The following is a 19,526-nucleotide window of genomic DNA, read 5'->3' as shown; positions in this document are numbered from 1 at the left end:
TTTCTCCATTTATTTATTTGCTCAAGCAGTTAACAATATGAATCATGGACAGCTATTTAGACGCTGAGTTATAACCTATATATTACTCTTTTTTTTTTTTTGGTCCTTAAGTCTTTCCAGTTTTACCCAATTGGAGCATTTTAAGGTGGCTCACGAGCTCTTCCACGCACCCTGTCATTGTGTGCGTGTGTGCACATGCATGTGCAAACACATTCCTGTGTGTGCTGGGTGTGCACTGATGTGCCTGTGGCTGTTTTGACCAATTTTTTAGTTTCTGACACGACAAGGCCTTCCATCCTCATCCTGCCTAGTTCCTGATCTGAGGATTAAACATCTCCCCAAAGAATATGGTATCAAGTTAGGTTAGGAGGAGTCAAGATGGTGGAGAAGCAGCAGGCTGAGACTACTTCAGGTAGGAGGAGATCAGCTAGATAGCTTATCTAAAGATTTCAAACACCTACAAATCCAATGGGAGATTGAAGAGAAGAAGAACAGCAATTCAAGAAACAAAAAATCAACCACTTTCTGAAAGGTAGGACTAGCAGAGAAGTGAATCCCAAGCGACGGGAAGATAGACCGTGGGGGGGAGGAGCCAGCTCCTGGCAAGCTGCCGAGCAATGGAGCACAAAATCAGGACTTTTAAAAGTCTGTTCCCCTGAGGGACATCGCTCCAGAGGCTTAACCGGGGTGAAGCCCATGCAGGGTCAGCGTGGCCTCAGGTCCCGCAGGGTCACAGAAGGATCGGGGGTGTCTGAGTGTCGCAGAGCTTACAGGTATTAGAACGGGGAAGCTGAATACAGAGACAGAGCCAAGGAGTGAGCTCTCAGCTTGGGGTTACCTTGAACCAGTCGCAGGCTCTGTCAGCTCAGAGCGTGGCCAGAGGCCAGGGTGACGGGAGTAATTGGGTGCTGTTCTCTGAGGTTGCACTGAGGAGTGGGGCCCCGGGCTCTTGGATCCACTGGGCTGGAGACTGGAAGGCTGCCATCTTCATTCCTGTCCTCCAGAAATCTACAGAAAGCACTCAGGGAACAAAAGCTCCCAAAAGCAAACCCGAGCACATTACTCAGCCCGGCCCCTGGTAAGAGCAGTGCAACTCCGCCTGGGGCAAATACACTTGAGAATCACTACAACAGGCCCCTCCCCCAGAAGATCAACAAGAAATCCAGCCAGAACCAAGTTCATGTAGGAAGGAGTGCAGTTTCAATACCAAGGAGAGCAGCAGAATTCTAGAGGAGGAGAAAGAAAAGCACAGAACTCATGGCTTTCTCCACAGGATTCTTTAGTCTTGTAGTTAATTTATTTATTTTTTCTTTTTCAATTTTTTTTCTCTTCTTCTGCTATTTTTTTAACTTTTACCCTTTTCTATTTTAACGTTTTTTAACTAGTTTATCTAACATATATATATTTTTTCCTTTTTATATTTTTTCTTTATTTGTTTTCTTTTCTTAATTGTTTCTTTCTTTTTTTTCTTTCTGAACCTCTTTTTATCCCCTTTCTCCCCCCTCACGATTTGGGATCTCTTCTGATTTGGCTAAAGCACATTTTCCTGGGGTTGTTGCCACCCTTTTAGTACTTTACTTGCTCCTTCTTATACTCTTATCTGGACAAAATGACACGGCGCAAAAAATCACCACAAAAAAAAGAACAAGAGGCAGTACCAAAGACTAGGGACCTAAACAATACAGACATTGGTAATATGTCAGATCTAGAGTTCAGAATGACAATTCTCAAAGTTCTAGCTGGGCTCAAAAAATGCATGGAAGATATTAGAGAAACCCTCTCGGGAGATATAAAAGCCCTTTCTGGAGAAATAAAAGAACTAAAATCTAACCAAGTTGAAATAAAAAAAAGCTATTAATGAAGTGCAATCAAAATGGAGGCTCTCACTGCTAGGATAAATGAGGCAGAAGAATGAATTAGTGATATAGAAGACCAAATGACAGAGAATAAAGAAGCTGAGCAAAAGAGGGACAAACAGGTACTGGACCACGAGGGGAGAATTCGAGAGATAAGTGACACCATAAGACGAAACAACATTAGAATAATTGGGATTCCAGAAGAAGAAGAAAGAGAGAGGGGAGCAGAAGGTATATTGGAGAGAATTATTGAAGAGAATTTTCCCAATATGGCAAAGGGAACAAGCATCAAAATCCAGGAGGTGCAGAGAATACCCCTCAAAATTAATAAGAATAGGTGCACAGCCCGTCACCTAATAGTAAAATTTACAAGTCTTAATGACAAAGAGAAAATCCTGAAAGCAGCCCGGGAAAAGAAGTCTGTAACATACAATGGATAAAATATTAGGTTGGCAGCAGACTTATCCACAGAGTCCTGGCAGGCCAGAAAGAGCTGGCATGATATATTCAGAACACTAAACGAGAAAAACATGCAGCCAAGAATACTATATCCAGCTAGGCTATCATTGAAAATAGAAGGAGAGATTAAAAGCTTCCAGGACACACAAAAACTGAAAGAATTTGCAAACACCAAACCAACTCTACAGGAAATTTTGAAAGGAGTACTATAAGCAAAGAGAGACCCTAAAAGTAGTAGATCAGAAAGGAACAGAAACAATATACAATAACAGTCACCTTACGGGCAATACAATGGCACTAAACTCGTATCTCTCAATAGTTACCCTGAATGTTAATGGGCTAAATGCCCCCAATCAAAAGACACAGGGTATCAAAATGGATAAAAAACAAAAACCCATCTATATGTTGCCTACAAAAACTCATTTTAAAACCGAAGACACCTCCAGATTTAAAGTGAAGGGGTGGAAAAGAATTTACCATGCAATGGACATCAGAAGAAAGCAGGAGTGGCAATCCTTATATCAGATCAATTAGATTTTAAGTCAAAGACTATAATGAGATGAGGAAGGACACTATATCATACTCAAAGGATCTGTCCAACAAGAAGATCTAACAATTTTAAATATATATGCCCCTAACGTGGGAGCAGCCAACTATATAAACCAATTAATAACAAAATCAAAGAAACACATCAACAATAATACAATAATAGTAGGGGACTTTAACACTCCCCTCACTGTAATGGACAGATCATCCAAGCTAAAGATCAACAAGGAAATAAAGGCCTTAAATGACACACTGGACAAGATGGACATCACAGATATATTCAGAACATTTCATCCCTAAGCAACAGAATACACATTCTTCTCTAGTGCAAATGGAACATTCTCCAGAATAGATCACATCCTGGGTCCTAAATCAGGTCTCAACCGGTATCAAAAGATTGGGATCATTCCCTGCATATTTTCAGACCATGATGCTCTGAAGCTAGAACTCAATCACAAGAGGAAATTTGGAAAGAACCCAAATACATGGAGACTAAACAGCATCCTTCTAAAGAATGAATGGGTCAACCAGGAAATTAAAGAAAAATTGAAAAAAATTCATGGAAACAAATGATAATGAAAACACAACGGTTCAAAATCTGTGGGACACAAAAAGGCAGTCCTGAGAGGAAAATATATAGGGGTACAAACCTTTCTCAAGAAACAAGAAAGGTCTCAGGTACACAACCTAACCCTACACCTAAAGGAGCTGGAGAAAGAACAAGAAAGAAACCCTAAACCCAGCAGGAGAAGAGAAATCATAAATATCAGAGCAGAAATTGAAGAAATAGAAACCAAAAAACAATAGAACAAATCAATGAAACTAGGAGCTTGTTCTTTGAAAGAATTAATAAGATTGATAACCCCCTGGCCAGACTTATCAAAAAGAAAAGAGAAAGGACACAAATAAATAAAATCATGAATGAAAGAGGAGAGATCACAACGAACACCAAAGAAATACAGACAATTATAAGAACATACTATGAGCAACTCTATGCCAACAAATTTGACAATCTGGAAGAAATGGATGCATTCCTAGAGACATATAAACTATCACAACTGAACCAGGAAGAAATGGAAAAACTGAACAGGCCCATAACCAGTAAGGAGATTGAAACTGACATCAAAAATCTCGAAGCAAACAAAAGCCCAGGGCCAGACGGCTTCCCAGGGGAATTCTACCAAACATTTAAAGAAGAAGTAATTCCTATTCTTCTGAAAGTGTTCCAAAAAATAGAAATGGAAGGAAAACTTCCAAACTCATTTTATGAGGCCAGCATCACCTTGATCCCAAAACCAGACAAGGATCCCATCAAAAAAGAGAACTACAGACCAATATCCTTGATGAACACAGATGCGAAAATTCTCACCAAAATAATAGCCAATAGGATTCAACAGTACATTTAAAAAATTATTCACCACGACCAAGTGTGATTTATTCCAGGGCTGCAAGGTTGGTTCAACATCCGCAAATCAATCAATGTGATACAACACATTAATAAAAGAAAGAACAAGAACCATATGATACTCTCCATAGACGCTGAAAAAGCATTTGACAAAGTACAGCATCCCTTCCTGATCAAAACTCTTCAAAGTGTAGGGATAGAGGGCACATACCTCAATATTATCAAAGCCATCTATGAAAAAAACCACCACAAATATCATTCTCAATGGAGAAAAACTGAGAGTTTTTCCGCTAAGGTCAGGAACACGGCAGGGATGTCCATTATCACCACTGCTATTCAACATAGTACTAGAAGTCCTAGCCTCAGCAATCAGACAACAAAAGGAAATTAAAGGCATCCAAATCAGCAAAGAAGAAGTCAAACTATCACTCTTCGCAGATGATATGATACTATATGTGGAAAACCCAAAAGACTCCACTCCAAAACTGCTAGAACTTGTACAGGAATTCAGTAAAGTGTCAGGATATAAAATCAATGCACAGAAATCAGTTGCATTTCTCTACACCAACAACAAGAAAGAAGAAAGAGAAATTAAGGAGTCCATCCCATTTACAGTTGCACCCAAAACTATAATAAGATAAATAAGATATATAAGATACCTGGAATAAACCTAACCAAAGAAGCTAAGAATCTATATTCAGAAAACTACAAAGTACTCATGAAAGAAACTGAGGAAGACACAAAGCAATGGAAAAATGTTCCATGCTCCTGGATTGGAAGAACAAATATTGTGAGAATGTCTATGCTACCTAAAGCAATCTACCCATTTAATGCAATTCTTATCAATGTACCATGCATTTTTTTCAAAGAAATGGAACAAATAATCCTAAAATTTATATGGAACCAGAAAAGACCTCAAATAGCCACAGGAATATTGAAAAAGAAAGCCAAAGTTGGTGGCATCAAAATTCTGGACTTCAAGCTCTATTACAAAGCTGTCATCATCAAGACAGCATGGTACTGGCATAAAAACAGACACATAGATCAAGGGATCAGAATAGAGAGCCCAAAAATAGAACCTCAACTCTATGGTCAACTAATCTTCGACAAAGCAGGAAAGAATGTCCAATGGAAAAATGACAGCCTCTTCAATAAATGGTGTTGGGAAAATTGGACAGCCACATGCAAAAAAAATGAAATCGGATCATTTCCTTACACCACACATGAAAATAGACTCAAAATGGATGAAGGGCCTCAATGTGAGAAAGGAATCCATCAAAATCCTTGACGAGAACACAGGCAGCAACCTCTTCGACCTCGGCCGCAGCAACATCTTCCTAGGAACATCGCCAAAGGCAAGGGGAGCAAGGGCAAAAATGAACTATTGGGATTTTATCAAGATCAAAAGCTTTTGCACAGGAAAGGAAACAGTTCACAAAACCAAAAGACAACTGACAGAATGGGAGAAGATATTTGCAAACGACATATTAGATAAAGGGCTAGTGTCCAAAATCTATAAAGAACTTAGCAAACTCAACACCCAAAGAACAAATAATCCAATCAAGAAATGGGCAGAAGACATGAACAGACATTTCTGCAAAGAAGACATCCAGATGGTCAACAGACACATGAAAAAGTGCTCCACTTCACTCAGCATCAGGGAAATACAAATCAAAACCACAATGAGATATCACCTCACACCAGTCAGAATGGCTAAAATTAACAAGTCAGGAAATTACAGATGCTGGTGAGGATGCGGAGAAAGGGGAACCCTCCTACACTGTTGGTGGGAATGCAAGATGGTGCAACCACTCTGGAAAACAGCATGGAGGTTCCTCAAAATGTTGAAAATAGAACTACCCTATGACCCAGCAATTGCACTACTGTGTATTTGCCTTAAAGATACAAACGCAGTGATCCGAAGGGGCACGTGCATCTGAATGTTTATAGCAGCAATCTACAATAGCCAAACTATGGAAAGAACCTAGATGTCCATCAGCAGATGTATGGATAAAGAAGAAGTGGTATATATACACAATGGAATACTATGCAGCCATCAAAAGAAATGAAATCTTGCCATTTGTGACAACATGGATAGAACTAGAGGGTATCATGCTTAGCGAAATAAGTCAATCGGAGAAAGACAACTATCATATGATCTACCTGATATGAGGAAGTGGAGATGCAACATGGGGGGGTTAAAGGGGTAGGAGAAGAATAAATGAAACAAGATGGGATTGGGAGGGAGACAAACCATAAGTGACTCTTCATCTTACAAAAGAAACTGAGGGTTGCTGGGGGAGGGGGGTTGGGAGAAAGGGGGTGGGGTTATGGACATTGGGGAGGGTATGTGCTATGGTGAGTGCTGTGAAGTCTGTAAACCTGGTGATTCACAGACCTGTACCCCTGGTGATAAAAATATATCATATGTTTATAAAAAATAAAAAAATAAAAATAAAAAATAAATTAAAAAAAACAAAAAAACAAAAATAAAACTGGGGGCATCATGTTACCTGATTTCAAGCTTTAATACAAACCTGTGATCACCAAGACAGCATGGTACTGGCATAAAAACAGACACTTAGACCAGTGGAACAGAGTAGAGGGCCCAGATATGGACTCTCAACTCTATGGGCAAATAATCTTCGACAAAAGAGGAAAAAGTATATAGTGGAAAAAAGACAGTCTCTTCAATAAACGGTGCTGGGAAAACTGGACAGCTATATGCAAAAGAATGAAACACGACCATTCTCTTAAACCGTACACAAAGATAAACTCAAAATGGATAAAAGACCTCAATGTGAGACAGGAATCCATCAGAATCCTAGAGGAGAACATAGGCAATAGCCTCGTCGATATAAGCCACAGCAACTTCTTTCGATATGTCTCCAAAGGCAAAGGAAACAAATGCGAAGATGAACTTTTGGGACTTCATCGAGATGAAAAGCTTCTGCACAACAAAGGAAACAGTCAACAAAACAAAGAGGCAACTAACGGAATGGGAGAAGATATTTGCAAATGGTTGATATCCAGTATCTATAAAGAACACCTCAAACTCAACACAAACAAAACAGATAATCATGACATAGAATGGGCAGAAGATATGAACAGATACTTCTCCAATGAAGACATACAAATGGCTATCAGACACATGAAAAACTGTTCATCATCACTAGCCATCAGGGATATTCAAATGAAAACCACATTGAGATACCACCTTTCACCAGTTAGAATGGCCAAAATTAGCAAGACAGGAAACAACATTTGTTGGAGGGGATGTGGAGAAAGGAGAACTCTCCTACACTATTGGTAGGAATGCAAGTTAGTGCAGCCACTTTGGAGAACAGTGTGGACATTCCTTAAGAAGTTAAAAATAGAGCTTCCCTATGATCCTGCAATTGCACTACTGGGTATTTACCTCAAAGATACAGATGTAATGAAAAGAAGGGTCATCTGTACCCCAATGTTTATAGCAGCAATGGCCACGGTTGCCAAACTGTGGATAGAACCAAGATGCCCTTCAACGGATGAATGGATAAGGAAGATGTGATCCATATACACTATGGAGTATTATGCCTCTCTCAGAAAGGATGAATACCCAACTTTTGTATCAACATGGATGGGACTGGAAGAGATTGTGCTGAGTGAATTAAGTCAAACAGAGAGAGTCAAATTTCATATGGTTTCACTTATTTGTGGAGCATAACAAATAACAAGGAGGATATAGGGAAATGGAGAGGAGAAGGGAGATGAGGGAAATTGGAAGGGGAAATGAGCCATGAGAGACTATGGACTCTGAAAAACAATCTGAGGGTTTTGAAGGGGTGGGGGTTGGGAGGTTGGGGGAGCCAGGTCATGGTTATTATTGAGGGCATGGAGCACTATGTGTGGTGCATAAACAATTAATTCTGTTACACTGAAAGAAATTAATAAAAAATAAAATAAAATAGTGTCTACAATTAAAAAAAAAAAAAAAGAAAAAGAACTGACTCTCTCCTGTTCTCGGAGTCAAGGTTGTGCAATTATTCCCTGTGATGTCCTTATTTGCTGCAAATACAGTGTCCTTTGTGTGTACACACCTGGCTCTGTCTCCAAATTTAACTCAGGATGGAACAAATTCTCATTAATTCCTACACGCAGTAACATCACTTTCTTCTCCCTCCCTCTATATATAACTTATAGTACTTAAATGTAAAACTGATAATATATGATATGTATATGCACCATGCAACTTGTAACATACATATGATAAAATGTTTATATATAATCTACAGTATTTTACATTAGATATGATATCTATATTTATCAAAATATATATAGTATAATGATATTCAATTCATTCAATATATTGTACACTTAATATATGTTTATATATTTACATATTATATACAATTTTATAATATGTAATATTTTGTTATAATTTATAATAAATATGACATATATACAAATTTTTCTTCCCCTCTAAATAGGACCCAAGTGCTCTAGATAGTACAGTCTAACAGGGCCTTGGAAGGAAAGCTGGAGGCTATAAGGTGACAGACAGAATGGGCCTTTATTTGGGAGCAAAATAGAGCCAATGACTTCCCCACCCCAGGATATTTTTATCTTCAAGCCTAAAGGGGACTTCTTGTATATGAGGGAGGAGGTGATAGAAGAAGCATGGCATGACAGAGAAGCTCCAGAGTTTTGCTGTCTGAGGCCACACTATTGGCATCTCCCCTCCCCTGTCCATGGATACCTTGTTCTAGACCCAGGTAGCATGGCAAGTGAATTATTTTAATGATGCAACTTCTCCAGGTGTGGGCCTTTCTGTCTCAGTCTGAGCACTAGCCTGGGCAAGGATGCTTGGGGTGGAGAATGAGGCAGGAAGGAGGGAGTGAGTCAGAACTGAGCCCCCATGCAGCTGCGGGGACACAGGAGCTGCAGTCACACATCAGTGAAGACACTGCCTGCCAAGTGTGCAAGAATTATTACAGTATTTCCCTAGTTACCTTGGAACATAAGCCTGTTCTCACCAGCCCAATCCCACAGTGGCACCTGCTGGACTGAGACACCAAGCTCTCCAGGACCTCTGACACCTCCCAGTGCTCTTGGAAAGATGTCCAGACTTGTGTAATTGGATGTAGAATGATGCCATTGCCCAGGGCAGCAGAATGAATAAGTGCCCTCTGTGGTGTTCGGGCTGACTGTTTTTTTTTCCAGGTCAGTAATGATCTCTGGATCTCTGGATGGCTAAATACATGGTGTGTTGCACACTGCTTATGTTAGCAGATATTTCAGGATTACCTGACATTGGGGTTTACCTCTTCCAGGAGCTTGGGTCATAATCAGTCTACCGTCATCTTGAACCAAGTGAAAGGTTTAACCTTCTTAGAGTACCAAGGTGGTTCACATCTTGTAGTAATTCCACATGGACTCGTCTTCCAGTTTGAGAGTCATTGCTGTTGCTGTGGGTTTAGATTCTCCTGTGAGGTCCCCTGAGCCTGCACTTCAAGGACTTATGATGCCAGTCTTTGCCATGAGAACAGAATGGTGCCAGGGAAGTGGTTCTTCTGCTCCTGCTGACTTTTCTGGGTTCAAAGATTCCTTGAAATTTAGCCTGAAAGATGCTTACATATTTGGCTCTCTTATATAATTAATACTTTTAAAATCAACTTTATAATTTTAATTAGTATGAAGATTGGTATACACCGAACATTACTGTAAAGGGAGCCCTCCTCAGTTGAGGGGTTCTTTTATCTCTCTTACACTGAAAATCCTCATGGACTAATGTGGAACTCATGGGGATTGAGTGTCTAATATCTGAGTCCAAAGAACAGACATTTATTCAAAACCCACCAACAAGCAGGGGGGTGAGCAGTAGACATTGTGGGATTAAACTGGGGGCAACAAGCTCATGGAAGGACAGCATTGAATGTGGAGATGGATTTGTGTGTTGTTGATTATACGTTCACAATATTAAGTCGTCCAACTGATGGATGTGGGCTCCTCTCACTTACTTAAATCTTCTTAGTATTTTCAGCAATCCTTTGCAATTTTCAGTTTACAGGGTTTTTGCCTACTTGGTTAAGTCAACTCCTAAAAGTTCTATTCATTTTGATGTTACCTTAAATGGAATTGGTTGTTGTTGTTGATGATGATGTTGCTGTTGATGTTGTTGTTTAGTATCCTTGGGGGCTTCTTCACTGTCGATGTAGAGAAAATCACCTGGTTGTTGTAGGGAATTTACTATGTGAACTCCTGTAGTTGATGCTAGACAGATACAGTTTATGGGAGATAATAGAACTTGTTCCCTCTTTTGGAAGAGTAGAAACATGTAATTTAGCATGTGGGACTATAAGAAGGAAGCTCTGAATCCATGAGCATGAACTGAGTGATCTCTGAATCACTCTGTAAACAGACTCTGAACCAGACTCTGAAAACAAGATGAGTGTAAAAACTAAATTGAGCCTGCACTGCCTACAATACTCATGGATAAATCAGAAATGCATAAAGTTATGCTCCACAAATTAGTGAAACCGTTTGATAATTGACTCTCTCTGCTTGACTTATTTCACTCTGCATATTCTCTTCCAGTCCTGTCCATGTTGCTACAAAAGTTGGGTATTCATCCTTTCTGATGGAGGCATAATACTCCATAGTGTATATGGACCACAACTTCCTTATCCATTCGTCTGTTGAAGGGCATCTTGGTTCTTTCCACAGTTTGGCGACCATGGCCATTGCTGCTATAAACATTTGGGTACAGATGGCCCTTCTTTTCACTACATCTGTATCTTTGGGGTAAATACCAAAAGTGCAATCGCAGGGTCATAGGGAAACTCCAAGGGGAGATGGAGAGGAGAAGGGAGTTGAGGGAAATTGGAAGGGGAGATGAACCATGAGAGACTATGGACTCTGAAAAATAATCTGAGGGTTTTGAAGGGGCGGGGGGTGGGAGGTTGGGGGATCCAGGTGGTGGGTATTAGAGAGGGCACGGATTGCATGGAGCACTGGGTGTGGTACAAAAATAATGAATACTGTTACACTGAAAAAATAAAAAATTAATAAAAAAAAAGAAAAAAAGAAATGCATAAAGTTTATTTTTTAATTTTTAGTTTGAGAAACAACTCATTAATATGTTCTAGAACTTGTGTAGTTATTTGTGAAACACATATTTTGGAAGCACCATTTTCTGACTGGTGTAGGTAAAGAATTAATAGGGAGGCTCAGGAAGGAGTCCATTCTGTGCTTCTAAACCAGTGCTTCTGTCAGGACAGAGAGGAGAACTCTGCTTACAGTTCTCTGTCTCCTCATTGTGTGGTCCCTGGGAAAGGACACCAACCTCCCCACACCCAGGCCCTCTCTGCTGGTTGACCAGCTCCCCACTCCCTGTTCTAGCTTCCATCATCTCCAACCAACTTCCCCGTGGACCCAGACTCCTCTTTTTCTGAGAGGGTCAGTGACATCCAAAGATAACCTTTCAAGCTTTGACACCCACCTTGGACTGTTGGATTATGTGAAGATGGAGGAAAAAATGCATTCCACGCCACTAATTCAGCATTATAGTTACATTGGAACTGTGCAGATAAAAGCATAAACAATGCTTAGTATAAATTATCTGAAGATAATTATACGTTTATCTCATTGACTCATATACTCCAAACCTGAGACTTTTTCAGTTATGTTTTTTTAATTTATACAATTTATAGTGCATTTACCCTCTACAGTGAGAGCCAGATATTCAGCAATGCATCATTTTCACATATAATATTAATAATTTGGCCAACATAAAAAAATAAATAGATATCAGTAGGATCTGACATGCGCATGACCAAAGTTCAGGGATGCTTGTTAGAGGGTAATCCATGCTGAAGGGATGGGATCATTGAAGTGAACACTTAGGTGAGGAGATTGCCAAAAACTTTCAGCTCCCCCCAAGACCAGTGTGTCTGGCCCACCTCTGAGATCCCCATGTGAGGAAGGAACTGAATGAGGACACCCAGGAAGACACATGGATCTCCAGAACATTGGCCCCCATGGGATGATGCATCTTCTCTGTATGGGGTAGTAGTTTGTGACCAAATATGATTCCACGTGTGGTTCCATATCTGGTTCTGGTCATGGAGAAGGGTAGGTATGAGAAGGAGAAGGTGGAAACAGAAATAAGGAACAGATTCTCGGAAGGGATCGAGAGGAATACGGTCCAGGGAAGAGCTATGACTTGAAATGTTGGCAAAAGGGGAGAGAGGTCCCTCAAGGAATTCCAAGTTAAGGTAGGACCCCCTTGCTCCATCCACTGAGAAATAGAGTGGGATAGGGACTGTTCAATTACTCTTTGGGGTAGGCTATCAGAGTTTTAGTGATGCCATGGTGCAGGAAGAAGGTGAAACAAGGAAGCGTAGGAGGAGGGAAGAGCATCTAAGGAGTAGAGAAAGGACTTCTTCTGCCTAACTTGATTGCAAGTTCCCAGCATATAGTACCTGTTTCTCCAGAGGGGACTTGTCTGAGAAATCTGTGGAATGTGGTGGAATGAATGGCTGAGGGCATGAGGAAGCTGGACAGGCACAGAGGACCAGCAAGAAAATTGACCTAGTCACTGAGACACCTGGGAATCTCAGTCAGTTAACTGTGTGACGTTTGATTTTGTCTCAGGCCCTGACTTCAGGGTTGCCCTCACCTCCAGTCTCTCCAAATAAATAAATAAATAAATAAATAAATAAATAAGAATAAATCTTAAGAAGAAGTATAAGAAGAAGGAGGAGGAGGAGGAGGAAGAGGAAGAGGAGGAGGAGGAGGAGAAGGAGGTTGATCCAGGCACTGGTCAGGAAATTGTCAGCTCAGAGATGCCCTTGTGAGTTGAGCAAATTGTCATCTGTCACACACCTTGTATCTTCCATTTTGTGGGAGTTCCACCCCCTTACTCCTCTCCAGACACCCCACAATACTTCCTCCCATCAGAAGAACCTTGTTCCCACTGTACTTCCTGATATTTAGTCAGCTAGGCAGGGATATTAATTGTGCTGAGTTGGGTGTTCCTGCTGCTCCAGATGCCAAGGAGGGAGCAGGTAACTATTCTGGAATCCCACATCAGGTAGGACTCAGGTGACACCACCACCTGCAGTGAGGGAAGGCACTCTTCAGTGAGCTGCACTTGGGTAACAGAGTGATCTTTTGTGGATTGTATGTTGCAAAGGAACATGTAGCCATGTAGGAAACAATACCTCAGCCTCCTGAGGCCCACCATGGGACTAGGGACACCGAGTTTCAGTCATTCTTTTCCTTTATTCTTAAGAATATATGTTCAAGCAAATATGCTTCTGCCATCCCTCCATGTCTAATCCCTGCATCACTCTGGGCTGCTGATGGTTCTAGTCACAGGAAGAAGGAGGAGATGACTTGGCTTCCCCAGTGGCTGAGGGAGACCAGCATCCAGTTTTTCCATGGGGTTAAAGGCTCACAGTGGAGGAGAGTCACACACTTGGAAAGGTCATTGCTCCCAGTCCTGTCAGAGCAGGCTCAAGGCTCTTCCAAGTGGGAGAGAGGGGTAATCAGTCTTCCCTTTGTTGGTTCCTCTCCTCCATCTTGATATTCTCTCTCTGCCCAGGTCCCCACTGTTTGTCTGAGACTGAGTATTAGTACAGGGAAAACCTGGGAGGGTTCCCTGGCTACTGCTGGTATCAGTACATCATATAGCTGCCAGCACTGATGTCCCTGTTCAGGGTGCAGATGAGTCTGACTATTGTTCCTAGAGATGCCCAGAAGGAGGGTGGCTGGATCAGCACAGGCTGGGACAGACAGACTGCAAAGGCAGTCACTCATTAGTGATGGGACATTTATGCTGGCAGTTTCTGATGCTTAGGCATTAATAGTATCTGGGAGTCTCCCTGAGAAGTCAGATGAGTTCCCTACCTGAGCAGGGAGAGATCAAGAGGAGGAAAGGAGTCCTGGACATGGTGACACAGCCCCTGGCACCCACAGTGGAGCTAGCCTGTCACAGGCTTGTCTTATCCTTCCAACTGTTCCCAGGGAAATGAAAATGCTCTTTATGCAAATTTGCATCCCCTTCCAGACTCTCCCAGACCTCACTTGATTAGTGATTCAGTAGCAGAGATAGGACCTGAGGGCAAGAAGTCTAAGGGAAGTGCCTGCTGTGAGTGGGACCCAGGACGGGATGGAGGGAGCAACTGTGGGGACACCCACAGAATCGTGCACAGGAGCCTCTGCCAGGCCCTGAGGGACCAGGTTGTTGGGTCTCATCAGTGACCAGAGGAGACAGCTCAGCCTCTGCCCAGCCCTGAAGCCAGAGGCTCCGGCAGGTGGGATGGTCCCCTTTCAGGGCCCAGGGAGATTCACAATGCCCCCTGCTGGTTGCATTCCTGGCTGCAGCAGCCTCAGTGTCCTGAGGTTGACATCCAGAGCTGTGTTAAAGCCTTCAACAATGACCCAAACAAATGCACGAAGCACTATTTTGGGTCTGATTGAAAGAACATGAATACAATGTCTACAACATGAGGGTAAGTCATCAAGAAAAAAGCACTCCTGGGAGGATGGGAATGTCCAGAAAACTGAAATCATACAAAAGAGTGAGATTATCTCACCTCCTGGGACATTGAGAGAGCTCCTCCAAGGAAGAGCCTTCCAAGTTCATCTCAAGAGAGGAGTAACCATGTCCTGCACGTGGAGTCATAGAAGGAAAACTCAAGCCAGGACATGAATATAATCAAGCTGGGATGAGACATGGCAATTTCATAGAAGGAAATTCATCTGGTGACAATGTGAACCCAGAATATGAGTATGGACACAACAGTGCAGGACTGAAGACCCTATGTGGTCTGGGAAGAATAACTGATGCAGGAAACAAGAGGCAGAGATGAAGGCAGCTGTGCTCAAAGGACATGCTCAGGATTGTGGAGCAGAAAGAACTCAGGGAGATAAGGAGGAAAAGTATAGTGTGAACTGGGGGTTTCTGCTTTGACTGACCCATTGGGTGATGCTGCTGTTTACTGCAGTGGAAAATTAGAGAGTAAGATGTGTGTCACTTCATGAAAGAGTTGAAGATCTGGGAAATAAGCAGAAACAGAATTTAAAGCTTGGGAATGGTGGACCCTGACCTTGAGTGACAGTAAGCAATGTCCACCACCTTATGCTAGTGTCTAGCTGGGCTGACCAGTCTCTGGGGCAGGTGTGGACATGTAGGAGGGACAGGAGCCTGGGACAGAAACCAGGACACTGTCTCCATGTACAGAGTGGGTGACAGGAGTTCTGGAAGCAGAGTTTCTCAGTCCAGGCTGGATCCCATATTCAGTCCCTTCATCATTCCTACAGCATGTGTGTTAGAGATGTCCTACCTTCTGCTCAGGCTCCCACGTGGTGAGCTGGGTAAAAGAATAAGATAAGACCAACCCCACTTTTTCCCACATAAATGTTCCTGGGTGGATTGAAAACAATGAAAATGAGTTCAGTGGTGATGTTTGCAGACCTTCACACCCCAGGGGCAGGAGGAGTCATTTATGAGCATGAGTGTGAATGTCCAAGGTCAGGCTGAAGTGCCTGGGACAGTGGGCATCATGAAGAAATGGGAGCAAAGAAGAACCCAAACTTCTCACCCCACCTGCACATCTTCAGGAACTTCAGTCACGGGGAGGCAGAGCTACAGGCTCTCTCTCATCCCCTTCTGTCCCCAGAGGAGGAGCACTGAATTCTGGTCACTAGTCTGCTCCCTTACTTCCTCTTTTTGGTGTCTGTCATGGGGAGGGGACTCTGAGGACCCACATGAGATCTAGGGGCCCTGAGGTGAAAGCAGATGGCCCTGGGCCCAGACTCAGGAAGGAGTTGTTTCCACAGCTGCCATCACACGATGGGCCCAGGGACAGGATTACAGTGCCCTTGATGCCTCAACCATGGTCCCCACTGACGGACATAAGGGAACAGGAGCCCAGAGCAGAGTTCCCTACCCTTGCCTCCAGTGTGTTGTTCCCCTGCCCAGTATCCACAGAATACAGGTACACTCAGCCTTCCTTAGGCTGCAGCTTCATGGCCTCACTTGACTCAGAATCCCCTAATGTGTCTCCTCCCTGAGGACTCTCTCCAACTGTCTCCATGGCTCCATGCTTCTCGATTATTAGAGTGAGGCAGGGTGTCAGCACTATCCCCAGGGCTGGGAGCAGAAAGACAAAGACATCAGTTAACTTTCACCCAGGGACTACAGTGTGGGTCCCTAGAGGTTTGGTCTCTCTCTGTCTCTCTGTGTCTTGATCTCTGTCTCTCACCCCAGGTCATTCCTCTGTCACATGAGTCTCTGTCCACACTCCTGGTGGGGAGGGCACAGGCTTGCTTTGTCGACCCATGATCTCTGTGGCCCCAGTTGTGTTGTATAATTTCCAGGTCTTGTAAATAGTACACCTTCATTTTTCAAAGTTTCCTGTGTTATAGCAGAAGGGTGTCTTGCAGTCATAATAAGGACCACAAGGGTGGGTCCAACCACAGCACTGGTTATGAAGAGGCTGAAACCTGCACAAAACATGAACTTTTGTTCCTGAAAGGGAGAACACTGTCTCCCACCATTTGCAATTGACTTATTTGCTCAATTCCAGGCACAGCTCAGAAACATCACATTACTGACCACTCACCCCATGGGACACAACTCTGTCAGTGGGAATAAGGGGCTAATGTGCAGTTTCTTTTCCCCTTCTCAAAAACACCTTTCAAACTACTCAGGCCCACACCTTGCTTCCCTCCCTCTTCAGTGAGGCAGGTTCATAACTTTGTAGAGCAGAGGACGGGATGAAGTTGCGCTGTGCCCTCTATAATGGACCCCAGACTCCTAAATGAGTTTCTATGCATGCACTAAGATGCTTTAGCTATGCTGTAGAGTTTACTGGGCTGTGACAACCCAGTCACACAGTGCGGCCACCATCACAGTGCCCTTCACAAGAGTGAAACCACCACAAATACAGTCGCTGCTTCACACACGCACCCTCCTCCTCCATCCTCACCTCCTGTCAATCCCTGGCTTCTTTACTGCCTCTGGATTCCTGCCTCATCCAAAATGTGATGCAACCACAATTATACATAATGCAGCCTTTTAGAGGTTCTTCTTTCCTAAGAAATGGGCATTTAAAATTCATATATATTTTCAGAATAGAGAGCTCATTTCCTTTACATTTTGACTGATATCCCATCATATTGGAGGACACCTTTGTTACCTCAAGCCTTGATCATTTTATGAAAAGCTGGTATGAAAACAAGTGTGCAGATTTTTGACTACCTTGAGGCGAGATTATGAATAGTTTCCATAAGCATTCACGTGAGGGTTTATCCTTAGAAAGTGTGTGTGTGTGTGTGTGTGTGTGTGTGTGTGTGTTTCCCCCTTTGGCTTTTATAATTTTGAGTTTGGCATTTTTTAATGTATTCCATTCAAACATCAAATACTAACCAGAACTGGTCATCTGGTTAAAGCTAAACCAGTAATGATGCCAGCTGCACAGAGAGCTACAGGAGGAGCAGTGCCGAGGGACCATGCTGGCCTCATGACCTGAAAGAGTTTCATTTACTGAAAGATCAGAAGATGATAAATGAATGTACACTAGCTTAGAAGTAAATTGCTCCAACTCATGAGGAAAAACTTTCTATTTCTTTTGAGGCCCTTTGTCTAAGATTGAGCTCCTCTGATTGACTGTGAGGGCAGAAAGGAGAGACGCAGCCACCATTCCCAAGGGGTGCCCCAGGATCAACCTGGGCCAGGGTGTCAATGAAAAAATAAGGAAAATCACAGGGGGAGACTAAGCAGGCAGCCTCTGGGGTGCTCATTCACTTTGCAAATGGGTAAGTAGGTTTTTGTCTCACTTCCTCACAGACCTGTGATACTGTGTGAGCTCTGAGACTATTGTCCCATGTTACACAGTAATACTCGGCCTCATCCTCAGGCTGGAGCCCAGTGATGGTCAGGGTAGCGGTGCTGCCAGATTTGGAGCCAGAGAATCGATCTGGAACCCCTGAAGGTCGATTGGTATTAGCATAGATAATGGTTCTGGGGGCTGTTCCTGGGAGCTGTTGTTGCCAGCTTACAACATAACCTCCAATATTGTTGCTGCTTCCAGTGCAGGAGATGGTGACCCTCTGGCCCAGTGTCCCAGACATGGAAGGTGGCTGAGTCAGCACAGACTGGGCCCAGGATCCTGCAAGGGGGAGAGACACAGAAAGGGTGAAGTTGTGGTCTGCAGACAAGAGGAGAAAACGTACCTCACATGTCCTCCTAGGGACCCTTCCCCTATACCCACATCCAGTCACCTGTGCAGTGAACGAGGAGTGTGAGGAGGAGAGGGGACCAGGCCATGGTGGAGGTCATCACCGACCCTGCCTTCTGTGGCCCCACAGCTGAGCAGAGCCTCCTCAGTTCTCTCTCCCTCTTCATCTTGTGAGAGTGGGTGGGCCCATTTATGTAAATAAGACTCCCAGCTCTCTGAACCCTCGCTGGTCATGGGTCAAGTCCATCTGCCTGAAGATGTCATGGGTGGGGGCAGAGGAAGGTCTGTGTGGGGCCAGGGCTGGGGATATTCCAGCTGTGAACCCAGACACAGTCAGGGCCCAGTGGCAGGTCCCACATCTGATCACCTCTGAGCCCTGATAAATGGGACACAAACACCCCTTGGTGTCCAGATTCAGACACATCCTTGTGTGATATGTTGACCAGACCTCATCAGAGAGTGGCATTCCCACTACACTGACCATTGTCTACTGCATTAGAGCCAGGCAGGGCCTCCCCTTATGTGTCTTCCCATCATCATAGGACAGACTTTATGCTGAACTCAGAACCTCAGAGTGAGTCTGTCCATAGCTCTCATGGATCAGAACTCAAACGGTTTCTCTGCACAACTTCCCCTTAGATCAGGATGAAGTTCAGTGCAATGACAGGTCCCCATGGACACATGGCCCCTTGTTAATGTGACTCCTCTGGAGTTTCCAGCACAAGCACTGAGGAGATGGAGAGCACTTGTCTACAGGTTGTGAGTAGAAACCATGACGTGCATTCCCGAGAGGTGATACTCACTGAATATCTTTGTCATCTGTCACCGTTTCCACCTGCTCCTAACCACAGATCTCCAGACACTCTGGGCAGTGTTTCCCTCCTAAGAGTGGAACTCCCAGTACAGACACAAATCCACAGAAGCCCTGACACGTGAGTATGTGTGGCACTGAACACAGAATACAAGGGACAGACCTGTAGGAGGTCCTATAAGGGAAGGAATGATACTGCTGATTTGACAGTGATGCAGTGA

General features: G+C 43.3%; 1 gene segment (V, D, J or C); it reads right to left on the bottom strand.

Annotated features, from left to right (window-relative positions):
• Positions 1-18,057: 18,057 nt before the first annotated feature.
• Positions 18,058-18,673, bottom strand: LOC116882709. The segment is given in 2 exon segments: positions 18,058-18,425; positions 18,538-18,673. Coding segments are annotated over 2 exon segments (492 nt in total).
• Positions 18,674-19,526: the final 853 nt, after the last annotated feature.

The sequence above is a fragment of the Lontra canadensis genome, unplaced genomic scaffold, assembly GCF_010015895.1.
Source record: "Lontra canadensis isolate GAN:19392208 unplaced genomic scaffold, GSC_riverotter_1.0 scaffold87, whole genome shotgun sequence".
Lineage (NCBI taxonomy): Eukaryota > Metazoa > Chordata > Mammalia > Carnivora > Mustelidae > Lontra > Lontra canadensis.
The sequence above is the reverse complement of the archived record's forward strand: the minus strand, read 5'-3'. Positions and strand labels throughout refer to the sequence as shown.